Source organism: Corylus avellana, chromosome ca10 (genome assembly GCF_901000735.1).
Source record: "Corylus avellana chromosome ca10, CavTom2PMs-1.0".
NCBI classification, from domain to species: Eukaryota; Viridiplantae; Streptophyta; class Magnoliopsida; order Fagales; family Betulaceae; genus Corylus; species Corylus avellana.
This window is the reverse complement of record NC_081550.1, coordinates 3030909-3058503: the sequence shown is the minus strand read 5'-3', so window position 1 is coordinate 3058503 and position 27595 is coordinate 3030909. Positions and strand designations below refer to the sequence as shown.

Sequence of the window (27595 nt, the reverse complement as noted above, 5' to 3'; positions counted from 1 at the left end):
TCCTGTGCCCCTGTATTTTCATTTATTCCATTCTGTCCTTTTTCTATTTTATTTAAATTTCTTAATAGTTAATCCTATTCAAGATATGAAGCATTTGAGGTATAAACAATTATGTGGGCATATCATTGAGAAATGTGTGTGTGTGTGTTTTTTTTTAATTTATCATTTAGTTTGTAAAACCCACGTGTCAATCTTACAGATTCAATAATAGATTTACAAAATAAATTAAAAATAGATTAGAAATGAATGCGCTCTTTAAACCATTATATCAATTTAGATAGTAAGTTCCATCACTCATATAATAACATCAAACTGCCCCAACTAATTAATTGGGTTTGCTCTTGCCATTTCTTATTATGAGTTTATGTTATTTTTAGGTTAAATCACATGTTATCCCCAAAACTTAAACTAATAAAAAAAAAAGAAATTAATCATTTTAACAATTTTTTTTTTTTTTTTTTTAAAAAAAAAAAAAGAAAGGGAAAAATAAAGAAGCCAAGAGGCAGCAATAAGAAAATGGCAAGATATAGGAGCGCCAAGGTAGTTTTTGGATTTGAGGTTGAGAAAGCAATGTGAAAGATAACGTGATAACGGGATGTCTCAACCACACTTCTCTAGAGGTAACCACGGCCACACATGACACACCACTTTGAATTTCTGCAGCTTCATTTCCAAACCCCTTATTTTGTTTTTGTCCTCTATTCCCTGTCAAATCATCTTATTATTATTATTATTATTATTATTATTTTCTCTCATCTTTCTGACCATAGAAGAGAGCAAGTGTAGCTACATTTTGTACACATTACACATCATCTCTAAAGTCTAAACCATGAGTGGCAAATCAAAGGGAATTTTCCAATTATTTGAATATTTATCAAAATGTCGTCCAATTATCGTGTTGGTTTCTCATCTTTCTTGACAACCAGAACCTCCATAACTCATACAAGTCTATGAAGGCATGTGTCAGCTGTTGTTAGTATCATATTCTTGCTATAACAACCAAGGAAAAACCATTAAGCAAACAAAACACATATAATGTTCTTATGGACACGCGGAGAACAAAAATTGAAAGAAAAAAGCCCAAAATTTTTTTGGAAAATTTGATAATGTACACTTTTCAAAGGCATATTACATATAGGAAGTTCCTCTCATGTGTGTATATATGGAATGAGATTAATCCTTTTTTTGATTTTTCACTATTTACGAAAACAAATTACTGAACTCATCTTCAAAAGAAGAAAAGAATTGGCAGCAAGACTCCATGAACCTTGCACATAACAGAGGAATTTTCGCTCTGTTTCTCAGCAACCTTTGTTGAAGGATGCAATCCCATTCAGTGAATACTTTCCGAGATCAGCCGCAGGACGCCAAATAGGAATCTGAGACCACTTATTCCCATGGGTGAAAAAAATTCCGGAGGATATATATTATGGCTGAAGCAGTTTTCACCAAGTGAGCCAACAAGCCCTAATTCTCAAATTATCTGCTCTCCTTCCAAATAACATGAAGACTACTTAATACCTGATGAGAAACCTTGTCTCGGAGGGAAGCCAGTTTGACGCATCCTAAAAGGCTTCTCACCAGCAAAGCGTCTGTTTTCAGATGGTCCAGCCCCAAGAATGCCCAATGAATTTGGATCAGATAACCTAGCACCGTTACTCATAGATCTTACAGATGGGGGCTGAACCTGGAAATGATTATCAGTTTCTGCTCTTCTCCTTCGTTTCCATGCTTCAAATTTAGCTGTATCATGCCCCTTTTGAACTGGTTCTGATGCTTGGTAGGTACTCATATTACTGTACCCTCTTTGCCTCTCCACATGCCGAGGGAAAGGAGGAAAATAATTGGTGTCACTGTCACGGCCAATAGGACCAGGTGCAGAGCCATTGAGATGGGAGGGGCCGACCCCTGCCTCCTCCTCTTGCTCCTGTTTAAGTTTTGAATAAATTTGATGAAGCCTCTCCCCAGAGAGATTTGAAAAGGTAGAGACATAGTTCCAAAGCCGCATGGTCATCCCTGTCAATTTAATAACTACATTGTTAAGAAAGGTTTACATTTGAAACAGATGCGTTTTCAGATCATCTTTAAAACTGCTATAATATTGAACACAAAGTCAACCATTATATGAAAAAAAAAAATAAAAAAAAAAATTGGAAAATAACACTTTATGCTCACAAGAGAATGAAAATTGTGACAGCCCCAAACAGAGATTGAAAGTGACCTATACCACAGCGATAATAAACGAATCAAGCAGGATAAAAAAACACATACTATCTTGTTTATACGGCTCCTCCTCATGTTCTAAAACAATTTGGTCAATCCTTCGTCCTAGAAGCTGTAAGTAATTCCGAATTTTCATAAGCACCTGAAGGAGAAGGAAATTGAATACATAAGATCAAGAATATAATAACAAACAACAAGATAAATGGAAAACCAGAATGAAAAATCTACCTTTTCCTTTGGAAGATTGGCACTAATGATCTGCAACCTCTGAAGTCGTTCCAGGGTTTTCATCTCGCCAACCATGACATCTTGACACCATTCCATCCATTTCACTTCCTTGAACTGCTCATACACTTCTTCATTGTCCGACATTTCACCCTCTTCTTTTACCAAAGGTTCAACTTTCGTAGGTTTCTGACGTCTCTCTTTGTTCATTTGAACAGTGACTTTCTGAGATCCAGCCTTTCCTTTCTTATCCCGGCCACGAGAAACTGAGATGTTTAGAAGATTGTCCCTCTCCTTCTTGGAAGCCTTACGACCCACTTTAGCATTTGCTCTCTTTCCAAGAGCTACTAGTTCCTGGGTGAAAGCACTAGTCATCAGATCATGCAAGTCATGACCCAAAAAAAAGAAACCACTGACATGAAGCAAAAGGAGACGATCACTTCTAATATATATCAGCAACATTAAACACATAAAAAACCAAATATGAAGCTAATGAAAAAGGGGAAGACAAGACCCAGGCTTTGCACAATCATTTTACAAAAAAGGACACATTCAAGCATGCATGAAATGAACAGCAGCAAAATGATATGAGTAGCTACCAGACTCAGTTGCCCACATATTACTTTTCTGGACTTCCGCAAAAGCATGCATGACAAGTAGTTGAATTATTCACACTCACTTGAAATAAGGCCAATTGGTTAAAATAGGACATCAAATGTCTGTATTCACACTGGTTCATTCATGTCTTACACCAGCCGTTCACCCCTCAGTTGTCCAGCTTAAACAAGTTAAAATGACACGAGACAAAGTAAAAACAACTGATCCATGATATATTAGACGAAGAAAGTGCAAAAAGAGTGGAAACTAATTATACAAAACTTTCAAACCAAACACACACATGAACAAGTTTATTTCCTCAAACGGTACCATGAGACAACAAATTCAATATTTTTTTACTCCCCTCCCCTGCACTTTCTAATCTGTGGTAGTGGGAACCATATGTAGAAGCCACATTGGCATTACAAATATCTATTGATGCCCCCGTCTTCATCAGACAAAGAGGAGCATAATGAACAAAAAGGGGGTAAATTTTATCACTTTGAACTTTATACCATTAAAGCCAGAGCAAGATATTCACAATTGAGGTTCAGAAATCAACACTTATGGCTTTTATACATTGACCAAATATGGAAAGGAAAAGGAAAAGGCCAAAAAATCCAGAGACAGAAATTAGATTGCAGACTGCCTACCATTTCCAGAAGTGCATTAGCACGGTCTCTCAAATTTGGAGCTCGTGGTAGAAAGGTTTCATGATGTTGCAGTTCCACTGGAGCAATCTTCTTCACAAGGCCAAGCCTTTCATCCAACCTTATCTTTTCCCAATTGCCAAAACCATGGTAGTATATTCCCAGAAGCAATCTTGCATCATCAACTATCACAGTGAAAAACATGAAAAATCAGGAAAAACAATAATATTTTTCATATGGCCGAAAGAAATATAAAACAAATTAAAATAACAATGGGAGTAACACGTACTCTGATTCCAGCCACAACCTTTGGACCATGTTGAAGGTTTGAGGTACATCAGCACTCGGAATTGTGCAATGGGGTCATCATAGCGACTAATGCGCTTCGCTAGGAGTTGAAGCTCTTGAACACGGGTGAGAAGATCATTAGCCTTCACAGGAACACCAAAGAAATCCAACACAGGTCCCTACGAATTATTACCATGTAACGTTAGATTACAAGAGCAAACAAGACAAACAAAAAGCAAATGCAGCATTCGACAAAACAACAAGAGTCTAATCTTAAGACCAACCTTTGGGTCTAGATTTCCTACTTCAACTGCTTCTCTACACCCATCAATCAAAGCATCAAAGAGTTCAATCTGTGCTTCAGGCGGAGCTGCTCCAACTGCACCCCCAACCTCCACAGCTATTAAGCTGATTTGGCTCTGGTTCCCAAATTTCATGACCTAATTTGTAATGATGGAAGAAAAGTTAAGAAATATAATAGAGCAAACAAAAAATATTCTAGGGCTGGCTGTGTCCAAACTCGAACACTGCAATAGAGTAACTGAACTTTCATTCTCTTGAAACTTCTCAAAAAAAAGTTCAATTACCCGAACATGAAATTCAAACACAAATCAGAACCAAAGCAAGATTATGTTCTAAAAAATAAAACATTAAAAGCTCCAAAAAAACATTTATGACACCACAAAGGTAAGCACATGAGTGAGGCGAATAATTTTTTCTGTACTCTTTCCTTGTGATTACAACAAACCTGGCTGTCAGCATGTCAGAGATGGTGGTAACTGAACTTATACATAGGATCTCATACAACAATAACTGCTTCTGTAAATGAGTCAAAAAGTTATGCTTTCCCAATCAAAAATATCTGCAGACAGGCAAACAGTCCCCCCTGGCTCATGGGCAAAAGTGTGGGGCAGGAATGAAGAAAGCCAGCAGAAGAGAGGGTGATCCTTATTATGTATCTCAAAGAAAATGCATATTGGACATCGATACAATCGTGCAGACAGTAACTTTACTATGCCAAACCATAATTCCACATGTAAGTAAGCTAGTATATCCATCCCAGGGGTGTCTACCAACAAAGAAAAAATGGACCCTTCTTATGTTGAAGTGTTAAAAAATGCAACAAAATAAAATAAAAGGAGATAGATCAAAAGCACTTTCATTTCATTTTGATAAACTCTTACCATGTTATAAAGCAAAAAACTGTAAAATCTAATAATTTTCAAGTGACACTATCAAGCCATAGCATATAAGTATCAATAGAACTTTACCGCACGAGAAAAACGCAATGCATCTCTCTTAGACAAATTCCCATAAGACCATCTTCTCACTTGACAAGCAGCTCCCTCAATCATTGGTACTGCCGGGACCGAATAATCAGCTTTGCGGCGTTTCTGCATTCGCTCCTGAGGCTCAGGTCCTTTCTTTTTCCTTTTATTACTCATCCCAGGTTGATTAGCCTCTGCATAGCTTTTAGTATTTCTTGCAGCACGTGGAACTAGAGCTTCCTGAAGGGAGAACAAATGTCTAAACTATAAGATATACAAAAAAATGAATAAAGAACTCATAGACATAACTTGGAAAAATTAATGTACGTATTGTATATTAAGTCAATATCAACATAATAGGTTCATACTTCAGCTTGGGCAACTGCATCTGGTTTTATCCAACGACTCCAAAAGCTCCCATCGTCTTCAGCACAGAAATTGGCAACCTGGACATAAACAGATAAAGACTTAAAGGCTTCGCCAAAAAAAATATAAATGACTCTATGCTTGGATTTAAAAGCAGAAGCAAGAACAAATCAACCCACATGCTGCCCCCAACCCCAAAACCCTAGAGGAAAGAAGAAATAGCCATTATACAATAAAATATTTTTGCTTTTCATCAGTAAGTTACAAATACGCCAAATGGTGTTGCACTAATTACCTCACCCTCCATTTGACCTATCAATCATTGGCTTAAGAAAAAATGCCATGCAATTAAACTAAAAGATGTGACTGTATTATCTTGCCTTAAAAGCACTCAACAATTCATTCCCTTGCTCTCCACCAGGTTCCTTCTCTTCAACCTTCTCCGCTCTTTCAAGAATTTCATCAATATCCATACTTAAGAGCCTTTTCTTGCTTTCTTCATCATTCTTGTCTTCCTTAAAAAGTTCCTCTGCCCCAAATCTTAAGATAGCTGACAGCTCATTCTGCAATCATGAAATATAAAAGATATATTGATTGTCCCAAAAGACAAAAAGTACAGCAGGCCACTACAAAGTAAAAATCTGATGCTACATTTAATATTTGAAAGAAGAAGAAGACGAATTCCAACTATAAATCAAAGCTTATAAGCTTTTTTTACTTTCTTTTTTATTGTAACCATGCAATCAAATGATACCATTATAACCATATTCTAACAAATGTCCTTACTTTGTCAAAGTAACTCCCTTTCTTTGCTTCTTTCTTCTCCAGTCTGCCCTCTGCATTTAATTTTTGGATCACCAAATGGTCAAGAACCTATAGAGGCACACATGAACACAAAGGAACACGTAAATTCATTTACCTTGAGCCAAAAGAACAAGATTCATATATAATGCAACATATAGGTATAGATTAAAATGTTATGCATGTACATGTATAAATCAATACATCCTAGAACAAATAACGAAAAAATAATTAAACAATTCAAAACATTTTTGTGCAGTACCATTTTTTTCTTGGCTCGCTCCAGGATATCTTCCTCAACACTTTTGCTTGTAACAAATCTATAGATGTTAACAACTTCTTGTTGTCCGATTCTATGAGCTCTACTCATTGCCTGATGCACAATAAAAAATATATAAAATAAAATAAAAGAGTAAAATGGTGGTAACCAAAAGAGAAAGATATCATCCAGTACAAACCTGTAAGTCATTTTGGGGATTCCAGTCTGAATCAAATATTATAACAGTGTCCGCTGTTGCAAGGTTGATACCCAGGCCACCTGCTCTAGTTGAAAGAAGGAAGCAGAAATCCTCACTACCAGGAGCATTAAAATGATCCATTGCCTGGTGGCGCAACTCAGCCTTCGTACTACCATCAAGCCTCTGAAACTGAAACCCTCTAAGTGACATATACTCTGCTAGTATATCCAGCATTCTGACCATCTGCAGCAAACCATCATTTGTAGCCATGACTCAGACACTTAGATACACTAGGCAAAAACTCAATATTATCCTTTAGTCTACATTATAAGAGCATATACACATTCATATATGCATACAACTAGCATTCAATATATATATATTGACCAAAGATACACGTGTGTAAAATATCCTGATGCCAAAGAAAGTGCCCTGCATTGACACCAATTTACACCCTAACAATGTAAAAGTGGAACAAGTAAATATACACAATTGTTTAAATTAAGAACGAATAAAGCAGCATAAGTATAAAACTTGTTCAGTTCCCAATAAGTTCACCAAATTCTAGGACAACTGACTACGCAATCAGGTAAGCCAATAACATCTACACTAACTTTCAGTCAGGAAAGCTAATTACATGTCTTGAGTGTCTCTAGGGATCTGCATAAGCCATTCTGTCTATGATTGGACACTTCAGAAACAATTATCCTAGACTCAACTTCCAAAACAATAACTGAAATCTATGTATTTAATATATCACCAATATAGAATGCGTTGCACCAGTCTCAAGATAATTCATCCCATTGACTGGTATATCTACATGCAAAGAGAAGACTCGAGAAAACAAAACTACAAGGTAAGACCATACAAAAATTCATAGCTTCCTCCAAGTTCCTAAGCTACAAATTCAATGCAATGATTTCTGAAACAAACCTGGGAAAAAATCAGAACACGGTGCTTTGTCTCGTGTAATCTAACAAGAAGCTTATCAAGTATGACTAGCTTCCCGCTGCTTAAAACAATTCTCTCCACTTTACTGCTATCATTTGTCCTTGAGTCCCCACCATAACCATGGTCCGCACTTTCAAACAGGAAGGGATGATTGCAACATTTCTTCAACTCTACCACAATATTTAAAAGTGAAACCTGAAATGGAGAGATATATTAATGTGCCAAAGTTATTAACAAAAAGGCATTCCTAAACAAATTTATTTTTTTGATAAATAATTCATTTAATTGAAGAGCGCATAGGGGCGGCATTCTTAAACAAATTAAAGATTCTGTCAGTATTATGCCACACACAATACATTCATCTTTACCCCCCAAACCCAAAAGAGACAAAAAATAAAAATAAATAATAAATTAAAAAAATCAAATCAAATAACACTTGTGCTTAGCAATTATGATAGTGACTTTATGCAGAACATGAAGAAATAATAAACAGAATTCAATCCAAAACATTATAAATGATGTTTGAAGTGTATAATAACCTGATTCCCTCGGACTCCTTTGTTCAAGTCATGAAAATTGCGTTCCAAAATCCACTTGTAGTACCTACACAAACGCAACCAGAACCAGGTGTGCAGATAGTGAACTCACTGACACAATTGGAATAAATCACTTCATTACAAGCTTATTATAGCACTTACTGCTTCTGAAGGGGGGACATTTCAACACGAAGAATACGCTCAATTTTTGGAGGCAAAGACTTCTCTACATCCTTTATAACTCTTCGGAGAATATGAGGCCTCAACTCCATATGAAGATTAGCAAGCTACATTAAAAACCACCAATAATTTTAATGTTCAGAGAAATCAATATTATTCAAATAAATTAATGAAGATAACCAGATAATGTAAAAGAGCATGATGAAGACTGTAAATTGTACCTCATTCTCATTGAATGAGCTGAGATTCTTGTAATTCTGAACAAAATCATCCTTACTCTTGAACTTCTCAGGGTCAAGGAAGTGAAGCAGAGCCCTATAACAAAAGAGGGTGGAGTACAAGCAGAACTATGAATGAGATATGGTACCAACAACAGCAAATTTCTACTTTGAAGAAGAATAAAAACACCTTGTTGATCTCCCAAAATTTTGTTCATAATCAAGAGGACTCTCACACTGGCTTCCAAGTAGTCACGAAAAATCAACAATATCACACTAATGACATCTAGTACCCCTATACTAACATCCAGGTACCAAACAATAAACAGAGACATAAGTTAAATGACAATATAAAACTATAACTGAGAAGAACCCTTCTAATGATAAAGGAGGAAGGAAAAGAATAATAACAAGGGACAAAAAGAAAACAAGAAGAAGAATAAAAAGTCCATGAAATATATATTGTCTACAAAAAGTATATTATATGATTCTAAAGAATTAATGCAGTAGGAGTGGATGAAAAGGACTATAAACAAAAACAATTAAGTCATTAAGGGTGAATGAAACAAAGCATATGTTCATGTGGAAGCAATGGGAGAAGGTAGAAGTAATGTTCTACTCAGAATAGCCTTGCATAAAATTCAACACTGAACCCTTATAGATTTCATTCATAACAGATGACCCTACAAGATATAATCAGGGAGGAGGGCCCATAAAAAACCTGGTAAAGAACCGAGTCTCATCAGAGTTAAAATTATGAAGCACTATAAGATACATAAGTTTCAGAAGACAGGGCTTAAGATCAAACACACACAATCATGGTTTGTTACAAAAACTAGATATTGAACTGGTTCAGTCATTGGTTCCAGGGTCAATCACCGAGTCACAAGATCAGAACATAGCCGAGTAAGTAATAAGTACAAATACTACAGTGCCTGTGCATATATATCCATGTACAAATACTACAGTGCCTGTGCATATATATCCATATATACATACGCACATACATACAGACAAGAGTGTGTGATCTATATATTCATTATAAATGATCCTACATTTTATTGCTTAAAATTCTCAAAATCCAACAAAAGATAACATCAATAAGGGGCTTATGTTCATGGTTGTGTATATGTTAACAATAAATGTTTGCATTTGTGCATTGCATATATGAGACAGTAACTGATGGTTCTACATGCAACTATCCATGCAGTCTGCATCCAAACATGCATCATACAAAAAAGACTTCCAAGCATACATATTTACATCAACATTATTACATTAGTGAGAGCAGAATAGAAAAGTATCTTCCAAGTATTTTGCTCATATACTATGTATCTATACAACACAGTTTCCCTATTTTTTTTATAAGCTAATAAATATTTTAAATGTCCAACAGGGGTGCAACCCTAGTACACTGGAGGTACAAATAAAACGGTTTCCCAGATGCATGTAAAATGTTATATTCTGAAAATAAATCAATATAATTGTCTTGCAGTTGTTTCTTATTACTTGAGTTTTCTTAATTAAATCCTACCAACCAAATACTTCAAACATTTCACTGAAAATTCAAATTGAACATGAGGCATGCTGAGCTACCAAGTAGCTATGTAAATTTCACTAAAGCTGGTCATCCTGACCAACCAAGTTTAAATATCTTTTAAGGTTTAAAGCCTACATAAGCCCAGGAAGAAGCTCCAATTATTCAGCAGCAACATAACAAAATTACATAAAACAAATTAAAGGATATTCAAATAACCAAAAAAGCAAGAACTCTAGCCACAATCAACATAAGGGTAAGTCATTCAAGATTAATTATTCAGAAACAACAGATACCAGTTCTCACACAAGGACAACCAAGGTCATTGATGTTAAATGCACAGCCAAGAAAAAAGGAAGCATGAAAATTTTGTAGGTCAAGGTGATGAGCAGAAAACATTATAAACGTAGAGTTACAAGTTTTACAAATAATCAATAGGGCACGCATATGTAATTGCAACCTCTATTTTATAAAAGCAAAGGGAGTGGGTTCAAAAATAAAAGATACATCACAATATGCAATACTATACTTTAAAAATAGGAAAAAAAAAAAAAAAAGTAATTTTCTAGCTTTGCAACACGTTTTTTATCAGCATATTTGCACTACTCAACAAAGAAAGAACAATTAACTAATTTAGCATGCAAAAAAAAATGCAATGTTTTGACTAATATAAAGAGAAAAATTCCATACCAAAGCTCTTCCACACTATTTTGTAACGGAGTGCCAGTAATAAGTAATTTGTTCTTGGTGCTAAACTCCTGAGGAAACACAAGGCAATATCCAAAACCAACCAAATTAATATCAATAATATAAACACAAAGGTCAGAAATCAAATTCATTGGAGAATTTAGCATACCGAAAGAGTTGTGTATAACTGTGCCTCGCTATTCTTCAACCTATGAGCTTCATCAACCATCAGGTAGCTCCACTTAATCTTGGAGAGAACAGCCTTATCCTTCAGAACAACTTCGTATGTAGTCAATAGCGCATTGAATTTTAAAGGCCTGCCAACTTTTTTATCATTGAAAAATTCATATTGCTCACAAACCTGCAACCATATAGCAGTAAAAATATTGAGCACAAATTTTTTTTTTTTTTGATAAGTGATATTGAGCACAAAAAATTTGATGAGAAGTTGATCATAACCACGCATTGTGGCATAAAAAAAGCATCATTCCTAATGCAGATCTGAATCATATAAAATACAACAGACTAGCAGCCTCTGCCCTATGATTTTTAATCAGTAAAACGGTGATCAGTAATTAATGTCATCATGATGCAAAGGCCCACTGGTATAATATTAATGATTGCCAAGGATATTTGACATTCACCTGCTCCATCAACCCAGACAGCAATGGGACCAAAACTTTCTCTAGCATTCAAGTACCAAAAGAATAATTATAACATACACTTTGCTATTCTAGCTATGTGAGAATAAAATTCACAAATTTTTCAAAGCAAAAGCTTGGGAACCAAACTTCCTACTGTGGTCAAATATCATATACTGTACACCATGGCTCAATCCAGATTGTGTATTGCTGTGCTGACATTTTAAGTCATATATCTCTAGCAATAAGATAAGCAAGCTCTATTAGTACACCAATCAACTATCTTTATCTAGAGAAATTTCATTTGGCCAAACCTGTCATCACTAAACAATCAAAGATGTATATACATGAAAACTCTTTTCCCATCCTATACTCCTATGTACCTTCAACCATAAGTGTCCAGAAGTATGACTCACCTCTCTGCTTGCACGGGTGCCAACATATATAATTACATTCAAATCAGGAAGCCACTTCCTAAATTCTTTTGCCCAGTTTGACAAAGTGGATAATGGTACAACAACAAGAAAAGGCCCATAGATCTGTTGGGCATTCTGTAAGAAGAGATCAAAATTATTAACATTTAATGCAAAATGATGACTCTGAAGTCTTATAATGGCATCAGCATGAAGAAGAATAAGATTTTACCTGTAAAAAGCCAAGCATGGAAACTGACTGAACAGTTTTCCCAAGACCCATTTCATCAGCTAAGATGACATTTGTATCATTCCTCCAACTGTCATATGCAAGAGACACTGATTAGGCCATGTACAAGAGCAAAAATATTTTAGCGTAACCACTTGGAGCAAACAATTTTGTCTCTTAAATTTTTCTTTTCCCCTTCAAAGGGCTCTGTATGATTGGATGTGCACTTTTCATAGTCCTTATTCTTCCAGTTCTTTTTCTTTTTTTTTATTTCCATGACTGTATGCATTTCAGATTGTAATTCTTTTATGAAACCTTCTTCTACACTTGCTGTGTACTAGACTGCCTCATTTTGGCATAAATTTTCCACTACTTATCAAAAGAAAGGTCATAATTTTTCAGTAAAAGATGAAAGGTTCAAACTACAGAGAGAACATGCAACAAATATTTAGAGAAAGTATACCTGTTAACAAGAAAATTCAAACCCTCGAGCTGATAATCACGTAGCTTTCCTCCTTTCAACCATTCAGGCTGTTCATCAAGCTTCCTTAAGCTTGCTAAACATTACAGATTCACATTAGTTAATAACTTTGTATGTAATTTGCGTGCTGAAAAATAGAAAACAAATCTCCATGCAAAACCCGATATTCATGAAGTTAAGGGATGATCCTCCCACTTATTTCCAAAAATTACTGAATTCTCCTAAGTTCATAGCTGACATATATACTTCAAACCAATCCATCACTAACAAATTATTACAAGCATTGTTAAAATAATATTACAAGCTACACTTAGCTTTGTTGTTATCAAATTCCTAAAGAATGTCATAAACCTCCTCTCTCCAAAACTCATAATCTTGTTACCTCTACTCTCCATGTGCCTGTTATATATTATTTTTCCTTCAAATGAAGCATAATCTTAGTTGTTTTTGTCTGAAATGATAAGATTCATCTACTAATGATTTCTGTTGATAAAATAATCTGGATACAGAATTGAGTGTAATTTCAAAAACATAAGGGAAGCCTGTGTATTTTCACCTAAATCTAAGGGAAATTCAGAATGTTTTATCGGAAAAAAAAAAAAAACTATCATTAATCCTTCCCATATTCCTTCTCTGCTGTCTCAATCACGAAGCCTAGTTACCCAAACCCATATCTCACAAGAAATGGAAATCAAAATCCACTATGCTGGTTAAGGGAGTCTTATCACATACAACACCAAAGGTGTACCAAAATTTGCAGAGACAAAAGCATTAAACTAAACATCTAAAATCACTTCTAACAAATAGGAAAGCCGTAAAATAATAAACACTGCTTTTAGAAAGTACGCATATTTTGGGATATCTCCAAAAGGAATAGAGTACTAACAAAACTGGACAGTGACTGTGTGTGTGTGTGTGTGTGTGTGTGTGGGTATGTATGTAATGTCTGTCTATATATATCAGTTTACACCTGGTATAATTTTTTATTATGGTACACCAATGACCATCTTTTTAATCGTTTAGTATTTTGTAAAACCCACTATTAACCCTTTACCAATGGATGGTTGCCATAAATTGCTTTCATTTTTCTAGCTTTCAAGATTTTCTTGATCTTTTTTCATCTCTTGGTTTGGTGTCTCTCTTGTATATTTCATGTGCCTTTGTGCTTTTAATGAAATTCAATTACTTATAAAAATAAACCCCCCACTATTGAATAATATGTTTTCGGTTTTCCCATACCTATCATGTTCGTCAAATACTAAATGACGGGAGATTAACCATCTCATCAATAAATTGTTCAAAATGTTAGTTTAATTTATAATTTTAAAATATTAAATAAATGAATTTATGGATTGGATGGTAACTACCATCCAATTGATATGAAATTTGGCATACATGATAAGTATGAATACAAGAGTGATCTAACAGTACTTACAAAACATTAATCTAAAGTTATTAAATGATGTTACTTAAACAAAAATTCCATCAGATGCCAACTTCAACCAAACCCATTATATAACCAATTTTCAGTTCACAATAGCTACATTAGAATTCACTTAATGCGTGTTTCCAAACACCAGAAAAGTACTGACCTTTGCTCTTCTTACGTTGGAAATCCACCATTTTTCCTTGTACGGCCATTGCAGCTTCACGAGCCTGCTCACAAATGACAAACCATTCACCTTTAACATGATATGAAACCTGTATTTTACTCATGTGTTGGGTGCATGAGCATTTGGACACATTCATATGATAATACACTGGGACACAGTAATAAATCAAACAAAGCTTAAAATTCGAGGTTAATACTGACAAGAGAGCTATGGGAAACACTGGTGAGGAACAGAAAAAAGGGGAAAGAATCAAAGAAAACATCAATTGACTTGTCGGTGAAGTGTTGCAAGAGGAGCTTGTGATACTCTTGATAGTAGAGTGTTATATTGCCCTTTAGAATATTTGGGGCTACCTTTAGGTTCTCCATTTAAAAAGGGCATGCTTAGATGGGGTTGACAGAAATCATGTAAGAATTGACAAGCTGGAAGAACTTCTGTCAAAAAGAGGCAGAATCACAGTCATCAATAGTATGCTATCTAATCTCCCAGCCCCACGCCCATTGATATTGCTAATAGATTGGAAAAACTGCAGCAAGAATTTGCATGGGGAAGTATTGGGGATGATTTTAAATTCCATTTAGTCAAATGGCATAATGTTTGTGCTCCACTTCGAAAAAGGGCCTTAAGGAATGGGAACTTTCTGGTTTTTAATCAAGCTTTACTCAGAAAATGGTTGTGGTGCTATGCAACAAAGAAGAATAATCATTGGAGGATAAGGGTAGATAATAAGTACAGGGTTTCTTAGGAAGGGTGCGGTGATGTAATTAGAGGACCCTATGGTGTTAATCTACGAAGAATATTAAGGCACCCGTGGAATAACTTTAACAAATTTATTAGGTTTGAGGGAGTAATGGCCCTCCAGATTCAGTTTTGACATAATGTTGTGGTAGTACTCTGCAAAAAAAATGCATTCCTGAACTTTGAACATTTTTTTTTTTTTTTTCGAAAAGCAACAGCAGCATTGGGAAAGACTTCATAAAAAAACAGCAGTATTGGGAAAGAATTTTGCTACATAATTTGAAAAGCACAGAACAATTGTCGCAGATGGCCCATTCATTTCCAACTGATATCCATGTAATGAGGGGTTGAAGCTTTGGTCCTTGAGTTCTCTTTATGATCGGATGGAAACTACTACTGCTCTTTATTTTCAAATTTATTTGGAGTTCTTCAATCTTTTGAATTTTAGATACTAAATTTGCTTTTGGGTGTCTCTCTTGTATAGATTCCTAGTACTGAGGTTGCGCAAGCCCATTATTACGCTTTCTTTTATTACCTATTGAAAAACAAAGAAAATACCGTGTTCAAAAGACTTCAAAGCCTTAATTTCAGTTTGGGATGCCAAGGCATCAACCACAGACAAAAATTTTGATAACCAAATATTCCATTTCTTGTTAAAGAGTTGCCCACTAGATGTTCAATCTCCAAATATGCCTCAATCAATATGAGCTCGCAATTCTCCATTAATCTGGACATGCGAGACACCATTTATTTCTTCCACAATTTTAAGGCTAGATAAATAAATCAAGCAAATGGAGATGTTGGAAGAAGTGCCCTTTTTCAATCATTATAAATCAAAAGCAGAAAGACAATTAAAACACACATACCTTGTATTCATCAATGGCGTCTTGAGCAAACGCGATATCTACATCCTTTTCCCTGATAACACATAAATTTAAATATAAGCATACCAATTTTTATTTTGGAAATAGAAATGAACAAACCAGTAAATAAAAGAGACATACAAACCCACCAAAGCAATACATTTTTTGCTTGATTGGTACCCTCTACATTAACCTAGTGGGTCTTGAACCAACGATCACACCTTCTGCCCCATTCTTAAAAGGAGAGGAGATGTCATTTGATTTATAGTCCATTAGCTAAAGTAAAACATTATATTATTCATAAGGGACTAGACACCAGTATCAATGAAGTTAATCTACCCAACATCCTAACCAATATGAGCATATACAGGCCAAAATAAGTAAGGAAAAGGAGTAAATAGTACACCAGAAACGGAATCATCATACAAACTTCTAGTCTAGATTACCATGTTGCTTCAGCGTAAGATAGCCCTTGCCACTTGACTAAATACTCTGGTACCACATTGCCAGAACTATCTTTATTGATTCGGTCTGCAAATATTCTCTCCACCTGAATATGCATTTTTGGCAAACCAATAACTAAAACCTCAAATTGAATTGAAAAGAATTATTTAACACTAGAAAGGAAAGTAAAGACAACAAAAAAATGCAAAGCAGGAAAACAAACCTGACTGTTTTGCTTGATGAGATCTAAGTCCATCTCCTTGCTCACGTCATTTACCTCAATCTAACAGGTATATACAGAAACAGTAAAAATGAAGAATAAATGAGCTACCATATTAAATAAATTAATATCCCCGTTTTTCAAGTGTATGTAAACTTCATAGGATATAGCAACTGAAAAGTAACTCAGAGTTGGGGGGGGTGGGAGGTGCGGTAGTGAGGAATGGCCATGCTTCTTTTATGAAGCAATTGAAAAGAAATTCAGAGTGGGGAGGGGGGAAACATAAGAATATTCATAAAAGCAGCATGGTCATTCCTCACTACCCTTAAAGAAACTTCATAGGAGAAAGAAACTGAAATGTGACAGATACGTGGAACATACTCATATCAAGATCAGAGAGGACAAGAAACCAATGGCATAAATATAAAAAGAGCTGATGAGCTAATACTGTGCCGAATATCTCAATTCTCCACTCCTAATAACAATAAAGAAATAAACTCACAACATATCCATTCCCAACTTTCTAAAATCAAAGCAAGATCCTATTTTTTTGAAGAAATTCCAGCTCTAGTTCCGAATGCACATAATTCCATCTAGGACCACAGACAATATCAGAGAAGCTCTTACATTAACCAATATGAGTCAAGAAAAAAAATCAAAAAATAGTCTTAATAGCACATAGGCTATCTATTTATATATGCTTTAGGGCCCTCATTTAATCATCAATTGCAATAAAAACCTTAATAATATAGAATAATAACCCCTCGCAGCACAAAAAATAAACTCCACCTAAGAGGTAAGTTTTCCTCCATGAACAAACTATAGTGGTAGCCTTGTTGCAACTTGTCAGTAAAAAATATTAAAAATGAAAAAAAGTTAAGGTGCAGTGAAATTATACATGTGATCAAGCTGATATTGCTCGATTGAGGTTTGACACCAAGCTCAGGTTATAAAAATAAGTCGAAAGAGAGAGAGAGAGGGAGAGAGAAGTAAATCTCAAAGTTCAAATCTTTTGTTTTTGATAAGTAATGTTTATTTAACAAAAGCGCAGAGGGGCGCAACCCAAGAACATAGGGAGTATACAAGAGAAAACGCCTAACTAGGATAAGAGAAAAGAACAAGAAAATCAAGATAGCTAATCACTAAAAGGGCAAGCCAAGCAGCTGTCCAAGTGAAAAACGTGTAGAAGGAGAAAGCTATGAGTTCCTCCAAGGATCTCTCAGAATCCTCAAAGCATCTCGCATTCCTTTCTAGCCATAAACACCACACTAGGCATAGGGCAAAGTTCAAATCTTGCCAAGCTATCATTGATTGACCACAATATATTGAATACTCATCAAAAAACCAACAATTGTTATTCAACCTTCAAAAATTTACTTATTACTCAGATGGTAATATCAACATATTTTACAAGTTAAAAGTCTAGAAAAAAAAGGTTAAAAAAAGAAGAATAACATGGAATAAACTCCTGAGAAAAAAGTATTAACAACACTGCCATAGTAGCTTGTGTGTGCCTATGTTCCATTTGACAAATTGGTTTGCCCATCTTGTTTCAGTGAAACAATTAAGTTCATTGCAATGTTTTAACCCAATGATTACAGTTAACCTTAGAAACCAGATACACAGGCAAAGAACCAGAAAGAATGCTATCATTAAGTAATACTAATAACTTACCCAGAAAAAAAAAATAATACTTATAACTTCATATATATATATATATATTGGAGAGAGAGAGAGAGAGAAAATACTGATTCTTTCTTTGGGGAACGCTAGGTATCTAACTTTCAGGCATAGATATAGAAGCAAAGTACCAATATGTTTCTATTACATGTCCATATGCGTGTATGTCCTCACAGATATATTAGTGTTTGTTTGTGTCCTGTTTGTGTGTGCCCCTCTTGCAATTGATTAATAATCTAACTACCAAAATACTTTATAAAACCTTGCTCTGTTATTTGAAAGAAAAAGAAAACAACAAAAAAAGTCATTCTAAAGCTCAGTTTGATGAGAGCAAAGGACAAATATTACCTCCTCACGTGAGACCGCCATCCTGTACCTAACATCCTCCATCACCTTTTTTGTGTAATTTACAACCTTCTTAAAACCACTAAGCTGCAAACTCACATAGACAAAAATCACAGAGCTGCACATATGAATAACATGTGACAACAGAACCATAAAACTAATCATGGCCTCCATAAGTTACAAGCAACCAATAGAAAGAATAAAACGCATACATTTTGCAGCTCAGAGATTGACTTCCACTGACAGTGCAAATGTGATTGGCCTTTCCATTTTATCAAGAATTCCACCTCATTCCAATCTGGCTCAGTATCATACAACTGGCTTAACAGAACAGGTTCTGTTGATCTATTATTCCTTATAGCATCTTCAGACACGCCTTTTGGCTGATGCCACAGTACCTTCTCAATGGAGTCACTGTCTTCCGCTTCAATCTCCTCCTAAAAGATACAATTAAAAAAAAAAGTATATCATACATGAGAACAACTTCATGAATAAGCAAAAGAAACAATTTCAGAGTAAGCCACCTTAGAGAAATCCAATTAACAAACAGATGTGCAAACAACAAACATATAAATATTATTAGATTGGAAGAGTTCTGAGTTTTTTTATCAATAAACAACAGCACTCCATGTCACAACCAGGATAAGCAATTTCCAACTGACATTCCTTACAACTTTATGTGAGCGCACTGGGGTGTCCTAAGCATTTCTGCATTTCAAAATGTCATAGCTTAGCACAAAAAAGAGAGCATACACATGCATGAACACACACATAAAATTAACAACATAAATTAGACTGAGCAGGTGAAGACATTTTGAATGCTAAACAAGAGAGCTTCAAAAACATAAAAATAGACAGCAGGACAAGCAGAATCTAGTCCTACGAATATCCAGACAGCAGAAGCCACAACTCAGATAAGTAGACCCTCAAAAAATAATGGTCTACATACTAATTTCTTCTCACCAAGTTTTTTCAGAAACCAGATTGGATCTATTCTTCAATGTTTCTTCTACTTGATAATCTTTAATGACTAATAGCTTACCTTTTATCAGTAAATTGAGAAAAATAAGTAACTTGGAGTTCCTTTCTATGCAAGAAAGCATACCCAAAGGCTATCCTTGGCTAATTTCAAATGTGCCTGCTTTTCAAAAGATTAATTTCCAAGTTAGAGGATACATAAAGTGCTCTCAAACCCACATCAGTCAAATCCAGAGCATCCCCATGTCCAGCACATGCCCGTTGCTACACATTGCTTTCAATCTATTATGCCTTAGAAACTATATTCTATTCTCTCTACAGAGATACCACCAGCTCTTTGATGGCAAGCCAAACCAAAAAGTATGGGATGTAGCCATCAGATCCAACCTACCCATCCTTCCCAATATTTTTAGTTTCTGCCTTTTTTAACCTTCACAAACAAAGCAGGCCTCCAATGGACCTGTCCACAATCCTAAACAAAGCTGATAAAATAAGTCATCCCCAACTAGATGACCAAAAAAAAAAAACATCATCTACTAGAATTACTAGTCTTACTTAAGGAAGTGCATATCTTAGAAAGTAAGGCTTTGCAAGGAGGAGATTCCTTTAGTCCAAAAAAAATTTTTTCCATTTGATAGATACCCTAGAAACAGATAAGACTCATGACTGCAGGACTATTCACTCAACGAACCCTTCAGCAAAAATGAAGTTAACACTTCCCGACAAATTGTGCTTAAGCATCACAAATCTGTATTTTTCTTTAACCTCTATTCTATTTGACAACACTTTGCTTCTTAGAAATCGTGTATAAGAACATCCAGATTTTCTAGCACTATTTGACTAACAAAACAAAACGCTAGCCCACGCCTCAGCAATATCACAATTTAACTACGTAAGGTAGGCATTTAAATGTCACCCACAAGAGAAGACCTAAACATGGAAGAAATCCCAGTAAAAACTAGGTCATTCAGTCAAACTTGTGCTAAAAATTCTGATGAAATCTTTCTCGGCAAAATAAGAAAGCAGCAACTAAAGAAGAAAATTTCCAAATCATCCAGTAACAATAACCACTTTAATTAATGTCACAAAACAACGCTTACCATAAGAAAGAGCCCTACAAGATCATCTCATGCTACTTCTATACTGCCCAACTAAATCTCTAAAATTTTCTAATCTACTAATACTTCCAAATCTAAATCAAATATAAAAGTTGAAAACATATAAACCAAAAAGAAAGTACGTATAGATGTCAGGTAAATACATGGATTTAACACAACAATAACTAGACTGCACCTTGTGGGACTTTTTCTTCTTGCCTTCATCAACTTCTTCACTTTCTTCACTTTCAACATATGACACCTTTCGAACTGACCTACTAGAAGTGCGGACCTCACTGTGTCGTCCAGATGCATTTGTTGACACAGTGGATCGACCACCATTTTTGCGGAGATTTACACCTCTCCTGGTCATGCTTTTAAAATCCTCTTCACTGACACTGTCAGAGTCCTCTGCTGAAGACTCATCCTCTTCAAATGATGATTTCACTCTTCTTTGTCGACTAGACGCACGAAATGATACACGATCTCTAGTGGACCCTACATTACGTCCTCCTTTAACTTGTTGCCTACCCTTAGGTTTCTTTGTAAAATAGGAATCGTCTTCATCCGAAACTTCTAAATCATCACCACCATCACCATCTTCGTCAGAATCTTCACCATTCCAGTCTTTATCCTGAATCATTAAAAAGATAACAAGATAAGTCAGCAGACATAATAAATAAATAAATGTCTCATTACTATCCTCCCACCCCCAAAAAAAAAAAAACAAAACAAAACAAAAACAAGCTTTCTTCCCAAAAAAATGATTAGTAATAATAACTATTAAAGAATATATGGCAATCAAACAGGAAATAAAACAATACATTAAGGACATGTCCTGGACAATACAACAATTCTATTTTGTCAGACATATGGACAAAAACATAAATATGCTTAAAATCCAAATCTAGTAGAACATAAATCCCATCAACAACTCCCCTCAACTAGTTTTCATTTACAAAACTCTTAGAAGTTCATTAATAGATAAATCATGCACTAAATTTACAATATGGGTAGAGCTAGCTTCAATGAACCCTTTCTTTTTTCTCTATCTTTTTTTTTTTATATATAAATAAATAAATCTCATTAAAAGAGTTGAGGATCGCATCCCAAGCACACAAAAAGTATACAAAAAGATCCAACAAAAAAATAACAACACGAGTCCAAAAATTCCATAAAACTAGAAAAACAAGGACTATTATACACTGCCATCCAATCATAAACAGATTTGAACATAACATCTTTTTACTCACACCAGACTCACAATCTTCGAAGCTCCTCACATTCCCTCTCTCCAAATGCATCACATTAAGCACGGAGGAGCCATCCTCCAAGCTTGTAAAAAGCACTGACTTCCCCATTGACCTCTTCAACTAGCCAACAACTCCACCACCCTTCTAGATGACCCACCCAACACCAAAAAGACGGAGATCAAGACCCACAATTCTATAACCACTTCACAATGGAGAAGAAGGTTATCTACTCTCTCCGCTCCTCTTGCACATGTTGCACCAGTCCACCGCTATGACGTATCTCTTTCTTGAGTTATCCAAAGTTAAAATCATCCCTAACGCCACCGTCCACACAAAGAAAGAGCCCTAATTCTCCAAACGCTCTTCCAAGGAAATGGGGAGCCAACGGGAATACCAAACTCCTAAAGAAAGATCTGACCTCGAACTTTTGCCTTTTGGAATGGACCTAACAAATTTTGTCCTCGCCACCTCGTCTCAACTTGCTACCTTGTTTGTTTCTATGTAAAATGTTTTCCATCAAATATTTTCCTTTTTTGCGTGTTTGGCACAACATAAAATATTGGTCAACCCAAAGATATTTTCTTAACCACGGAAAACATAAGGGCATGGGGGGGTAAAAAGTTTTAAACCCAAAAAAAGCGTACAACGTTTTTCACCTCACTTAACGCACTAGCGCCTTGCGTAAGCCTTCCTTGCCCCTCTCTCATTCTGGTGCCTCCATGTATTCACAGTTGTTAACTTGGTCCATGGCACCCGGAGCTACGAGGCTCACCCAGTTGTGGTGAATAAATGCCAAGTTTTGTTGAGCTTGTGAGGGCCACCAATGGTTTATCACATTAAAACATGCTTTGTTCCTTTAGTTGAGGGCCAATTATTTGTTAAATAAGAGAGCAAATTACATCAGACATGCTGAGTTGATAGATTTTAGGACAGAGCCTAGAAGATCTTTGTTGACTTGCTTAACTCCAGGGGTGACACCAACCATGATTGTGCTGACACAACCAAGGACAGAATTCCAAGTGATAGCTCACACTCTCATGTGGTTGCATCGTGCTATCAAAATAACTACCAACTTTTTATACAATAAAAATATTTACTAAGCTGAACTAGGGAAACACTTCCTCGCTCAACCTGTGGCTCCATTGACACCACGAGTGGCACACAACCATGATTGTGCTGACATCATGGGTAGCACATGAGTCTGACTACACTAACACCAGTGGTGACACCAACAACCACGACTATGCTGACGCCATGGGTGGTGCACCCATGGAAGGGAATCTTGTCATGTCTAATCTTTCTCTTGAAAACATTTTTGAATACTCTTCCTTTAAACTTTTCTAAATTTTTTTTTTTTTTTTTTTTTAAATCTTACTAAAATTACTCATGAAACCCTTTTCCAAAATTACATACTAAAACGAATTGGGGAGACACTTCCTTCCTCAACCCATGACTGTACTGATACCACAGGTGGCATATAACCATGACTAAGTTGACACCAAGGGCGCTGCACCCAACGAATGGAATTGTATTTTGTCTAGTCTCTTCTATTAAAAATTTTTCTAAAAAATTTTGTGAATAAGTCCCTCTTAAAAACTTTTCTAAGTATTCTTCTCGTAATGACTTTTTTTCTGAATAATCATAATAAATCATACTTATCAAAAAAAAAAATTGCTAAAAATTTCATGCCATGAAATACTGCATAAAATATGGGCTTATATCACATTTAAATCATGATACTACTTTCTTTGTTGAAAATGCTACTATACACATAATGCATATAATAATAGCCCATCTATCATAGGAAGTCTATTTACATAAGATCATGCGGTAAAACTTTTCACTACTTTTAAGAGGATTTTACTTGCATAAATCATGAAATAAAACTTTAACTACCTTCGATTAGAGTTTACTTATTGTGTTCGTTTAATATTCTGGTTAAGGATTCCCTTATACATACTCGTATGTCACTTGAAATTTAATTTTACCCCTTCGTTAGTTTGGGGTTTCCCATCAAACTCTTTTATTTATTTATTTTTCTTTTCTACAACTAACATTTTTCTCACTACAAAAGTCACCTTTCTAAACCAGCACTAGAAATAAAAAAGAAACTTCTTCCAACTCCTACCAAAACCCAAACCAACATAAACCAATCCACAACATTACACAACCAAATCACTCTCAACACCGAATTCTATCAATATAACCAAACAAAAAAACCTTGAATCTTAATGATCTGTAAATAGATCTAGTCTATATCAGAATCTTGGTGTTTAAAACACTAAGTAGCAGTTGCAGAAACTAAGAAGATGGCACCTAAGTGGAAGAATACATAACTCAAGTAAGCACCCACAGGTTACAAAACAAAGTAGCAACCCCTTTTCATCGTATACTCAGTACACTAATCACAATATCCTTCTCCTAACTAGCAGTATAAAACTAAACTACAATGGAACACAACATTTAAACCTTGATGATGACAGAATATAATTAGAAATAGAGACCTGCTATTCCTCCATCTACATCCATATTTTTTTCGGATTTGATAAAAAGATGGATGGGAGATGGAAAAATAGTATTTCTAGAAATAAAAAGAACAATACCTCAAAAATTTCCCCACTACTAGACACGCATCATAGGTAGCGACACCAGCTAGCTTGGGACAACCCACACAATTACAATTAGCAGTATGATTTCCCACAGACAAGAACATGCTTAGACCTACTTCCAAAGATACTACCAAGTTTCACATTGGACTATACTAACTACTAGAATCCACACTACAGTATGCAAGTTACTTAGACCAAATAAAATTATGGACAGCTTAAGTGGTTCCCTCGCAGAATTCTAACCAACAAAAGAAACAAACTTTTAAGAACTTTTCTCTGTTCAACCTGATAGAAGAAGCAAAACACGGAATAGCCATGTCAGATGGTATTGGGAAATAGTACTAGAGCCACAAGCAGCTATATACAACTGACAGCATTAAACCATATGAACTAAAAAAGTTACGCAGACTACAGGGATAAGCGCAGCAAATCAAAAAAGCATGACCAAATCTGAGAAAATAGCAAAGGAAGTCCAATGGGATATCTTTGAGCCTGGTCAGTTGATCTACAACATGTCAAATCTATACCACAAGTCCTACTTGAAATGAAAAACAAAAGTAGAAAGGAAAAAGAAAAACAAAACATGATTACGAACTAACGCTTAGCAACTACGATAATGATATAAAAATAACCTTGTTCCCTGTGCGACCACTCGTGACACCAGAATCAGGCTCGAAGTCTGCATCATCGGGATCATCCTCTGCATGCAACAACAAAAAAACATGAATTCAGCGTTGACTCACCACAGTGAGTATAGTAATAATATAGCAACCATCTATCAGACAAAGGAAAAATAAAAACAAACTACCATCTTCCTCATCCTCTTCTTCATAATCAGCATCCACATCGGCATCATCATTTTTGTCGTCATTATCACCATCTTCATTGTCATTTAAAACTCTGGAATTCCTTTTCACATGGTTACTGTTAGCAACAGGTTTTGATTGTGGCCTAGAATTCAATCCTGTATAATGCAACGTGTCTCTCTGTTCTTCCCCGTCCTGCTCATAATATTCATCAGATAACATCTCATCTGCAGGGACATCAGAATGGCCCCTCTGACCCTTGCCCACATCCTTTTGCCTATTGTCATCTTCTGACTCCAATCTATCTTCCCTGCCATCCAATGAATTGTCTTCTGACGCCTCTGCATTTCTATAGTCAGACCCACTTTTGGAATCCTGCCCAGAATCAGAGCCACCCCCAGTCATGGGTTGGCAGTCCTTCCAAAAGGTTGAACCCCATTTTCCGGCAACCCCTGTTCTCCTTCCAGAAGGTTGCAGATTTGACGCTCTCATATTAACACTGCCATTAGCAGCTCCCTCGTTTTGCAGCCTATTGGCATCATTCAGTTCACCTTCACTTTGATACTGTGCATCCATGTTCATATCAAATTCTTTCTCACTCGAAGTCGCATCTAAATCCTCATTCACTACCGTGCTACAAGTTCTGTTGACACTCTGTCCCTGGCCTTTTTCTTCCAGGACACTCTGTGAAACAGTTTCATTACTATAGTTCCTAAAAAAAGCCATCCTTTAACATGGAACCTCGATGGAGCTTATTTATCTCAATCTCCTTACCATAAAGGGACAATTTCACGAAGGTAAAGCTGTAACCACCTAGTGCTTCTGTTGTCTCCGAAAATCCCTCTGAAAGGTCCAAGTAACAAGAAAGTGAAGGCTGTTAGTAGAATTGTCTATCGTTTTCACGGAAATTAATAAAGAAAACTAACACTCTCAGCCATTACTCACTCGAAACTAAAATTAATTAGGTGGGCCAAAAACTAAATAACAAAAACAAACATATATATAACCCCTCCATATGGTTGCAGAGAAACTGCAAAAATGAGGGAAACAAGTATATTGAATCTCATGACTTCTCAGGTAATCAATAACTTTAATCAACCAAGCCAGCTAGTTGTACTTGGCTCAGTCAAATAGAAATCCAATGTATGCGTACCAAATAATGATTAATCATTGACTCAATTCCATTTTCTCGCTTTCCCTACACTTTCTCATGAACCAAATATTGGATTATTGTCTAAGAAAGTGGCCCAAGTTTCAGTTTAACTCAAAAAAACAATTTGAACTCAAAAGGAAAGAGTAAGCACCGACTGAAACTTCAAATTCAAAGCCAAAAGAGCAAGTTCCAATCAAAACCAAGCTTCTCTGATCAATTCCAAACCTAAACTAGAAAAAGAAAAATCAGGAACAAGTGCCTAAAGCAGTTTGAATGAAGAACACTTGAACACAATTGAACTCCAACGCATTGCAATCACAAATTGACGAAGACCGGATCCAAATTATCGGAAAATTCACGAACGCCAAAAACCAAAGGTACAAACAAATCGAACAGAGCAAGCAACAGATCAACGAGCGAATTCTCACAATCCTACAAAACCAATCGCTAAAACCCTTCAAAAACTCCCAAAAACAAAACCCTATAACAGGCACAGACCCTAAAATCCAAAATCCAAAACCCTAATTTCACACCAGAATCAAATTGAAGCGACCAGAGAATCCGATGACCGAAACTCCAAAACGCTCACCTTCGTATACAGCTAAAGAGAAAAAAAAAAAAAACGAGTTCGACTAAATAGGTTCAACTAAGAGAGAGGAGGTGCGCGGGTTAAAAATCGTGCGCACCTTGTTTAACTTAGACTCGCCGGGGCCTGAATCGCCGGCAAAGGACAATAACGAAATTGGAAAACCCGCTTGAGTTTCCGGGTCGGGTATCGGGTCAGTATTTTCGGGCGGGTCAAGCAATATCGGCGGCGGCTACGATTCGCCTGGGGGGGGTGAAATTAACTGCCCGATTCAAGAGGAATGCGACGAAGTTGGGTTTTTGGATTAATCGCCGATGATTGTTGATGGCGGTGTCCCAGGAGAGAGAGAGGCAGAGAGGGAGAGAGAGAGACAAAAAAAAATTTCCAAAATAGGGAAAAATATATTTCTAGAGAGAGAGAAATTGAGAAAATTAGAGAAATTGGGGGTAAAGGGTTAAGAG

General features: G+C 35.8%; 1 protein-coding gene across 2 annotated transcripts; it reads right to left on the bottom strand.

The window, feature by feature from the left end:
• Positions 1 to 1065: 1065 nt before the first annotated feature.
• Positions 1066 to 27595, bottom strand: LOC132163242 (protein CHROMATIN REMODELING 5). Of its 2 annotated transcripts, XM_059573450.1 has the most exons (32): positions 27235 to 27595; positions 26170 to 26238; positions 25398 to 26079; positions 25222 to 25289; positions 20924 to 21361; positions 18865 to 19089; positions 18656 to 18739; positions 16631 to 16690; positions 16410 to 16513; positions 15967 to 16018; positions 14342 to 14405; positions 12732 to 12825; positions 12272 to 12359; positions 12043 to 12177; positions 11155 to 11346; positions 10989 to 11056; positions 8765 to 8858; positions 8526 to 8650; positions 8367 to 8430; positions 7810 to 8022; positions 6877 to 7119; positions 6681 to 6791; positions 6404 to 6490; positions 5998 to 6180; positions 5620 to 5697; positions 5255 to 5491; positions 4268 to 4423; positions 3985 to 4162; positions 3699 to 3880; positions 2452 to 2802; positions 2272 to 2365; positions 1066 to 2016 (listed from the first exon to the last, which is right to left on the bottom strand). In XM_059573450.1, exons 2-32 carry the CDS (start codon positions 26170 to 26172, stop codon positions 1511 to 1513), a joined length of 5259 nt encoding a protein of 1752 aa, XP_059429433.1. In that variant the 5' UTR covers positions 26173 to 26238; positions 27235 to 27595; the 3' UTR covers positions 1066 to 1510. The 2 variants fall into 2 exon arrangements, with proteins under 2 accessions (XP_059429433.1, XP_059429432.1); XM_059573449.1 differs by having other exon boundaries at positions 25398 to 26238.

Coding starts and splice junctions, on each gene's coding strand:
- LOC132163242 (XM_059573449.1), bottom strand. CDS start 26,121: ATGGCTTTTTTTAGGAACTATAGTAATGAAACTGTTTCACAGAGTGTC. Junction 19,090..20,923: donor AGAAGAAAAAGTCCCACAAG/GTGCAGTCTAGT, acceptor TGTATCTTTTAG/GAGGAGATTGAAGCGGAAGA. Junction 8,431..8,525: donor ATGTCCCCCCTTCAGAAGCA/GTAAGTGCTATA, acceptor GCGTTTGTGTAG/GTACTACAAGTGGATTTTGG.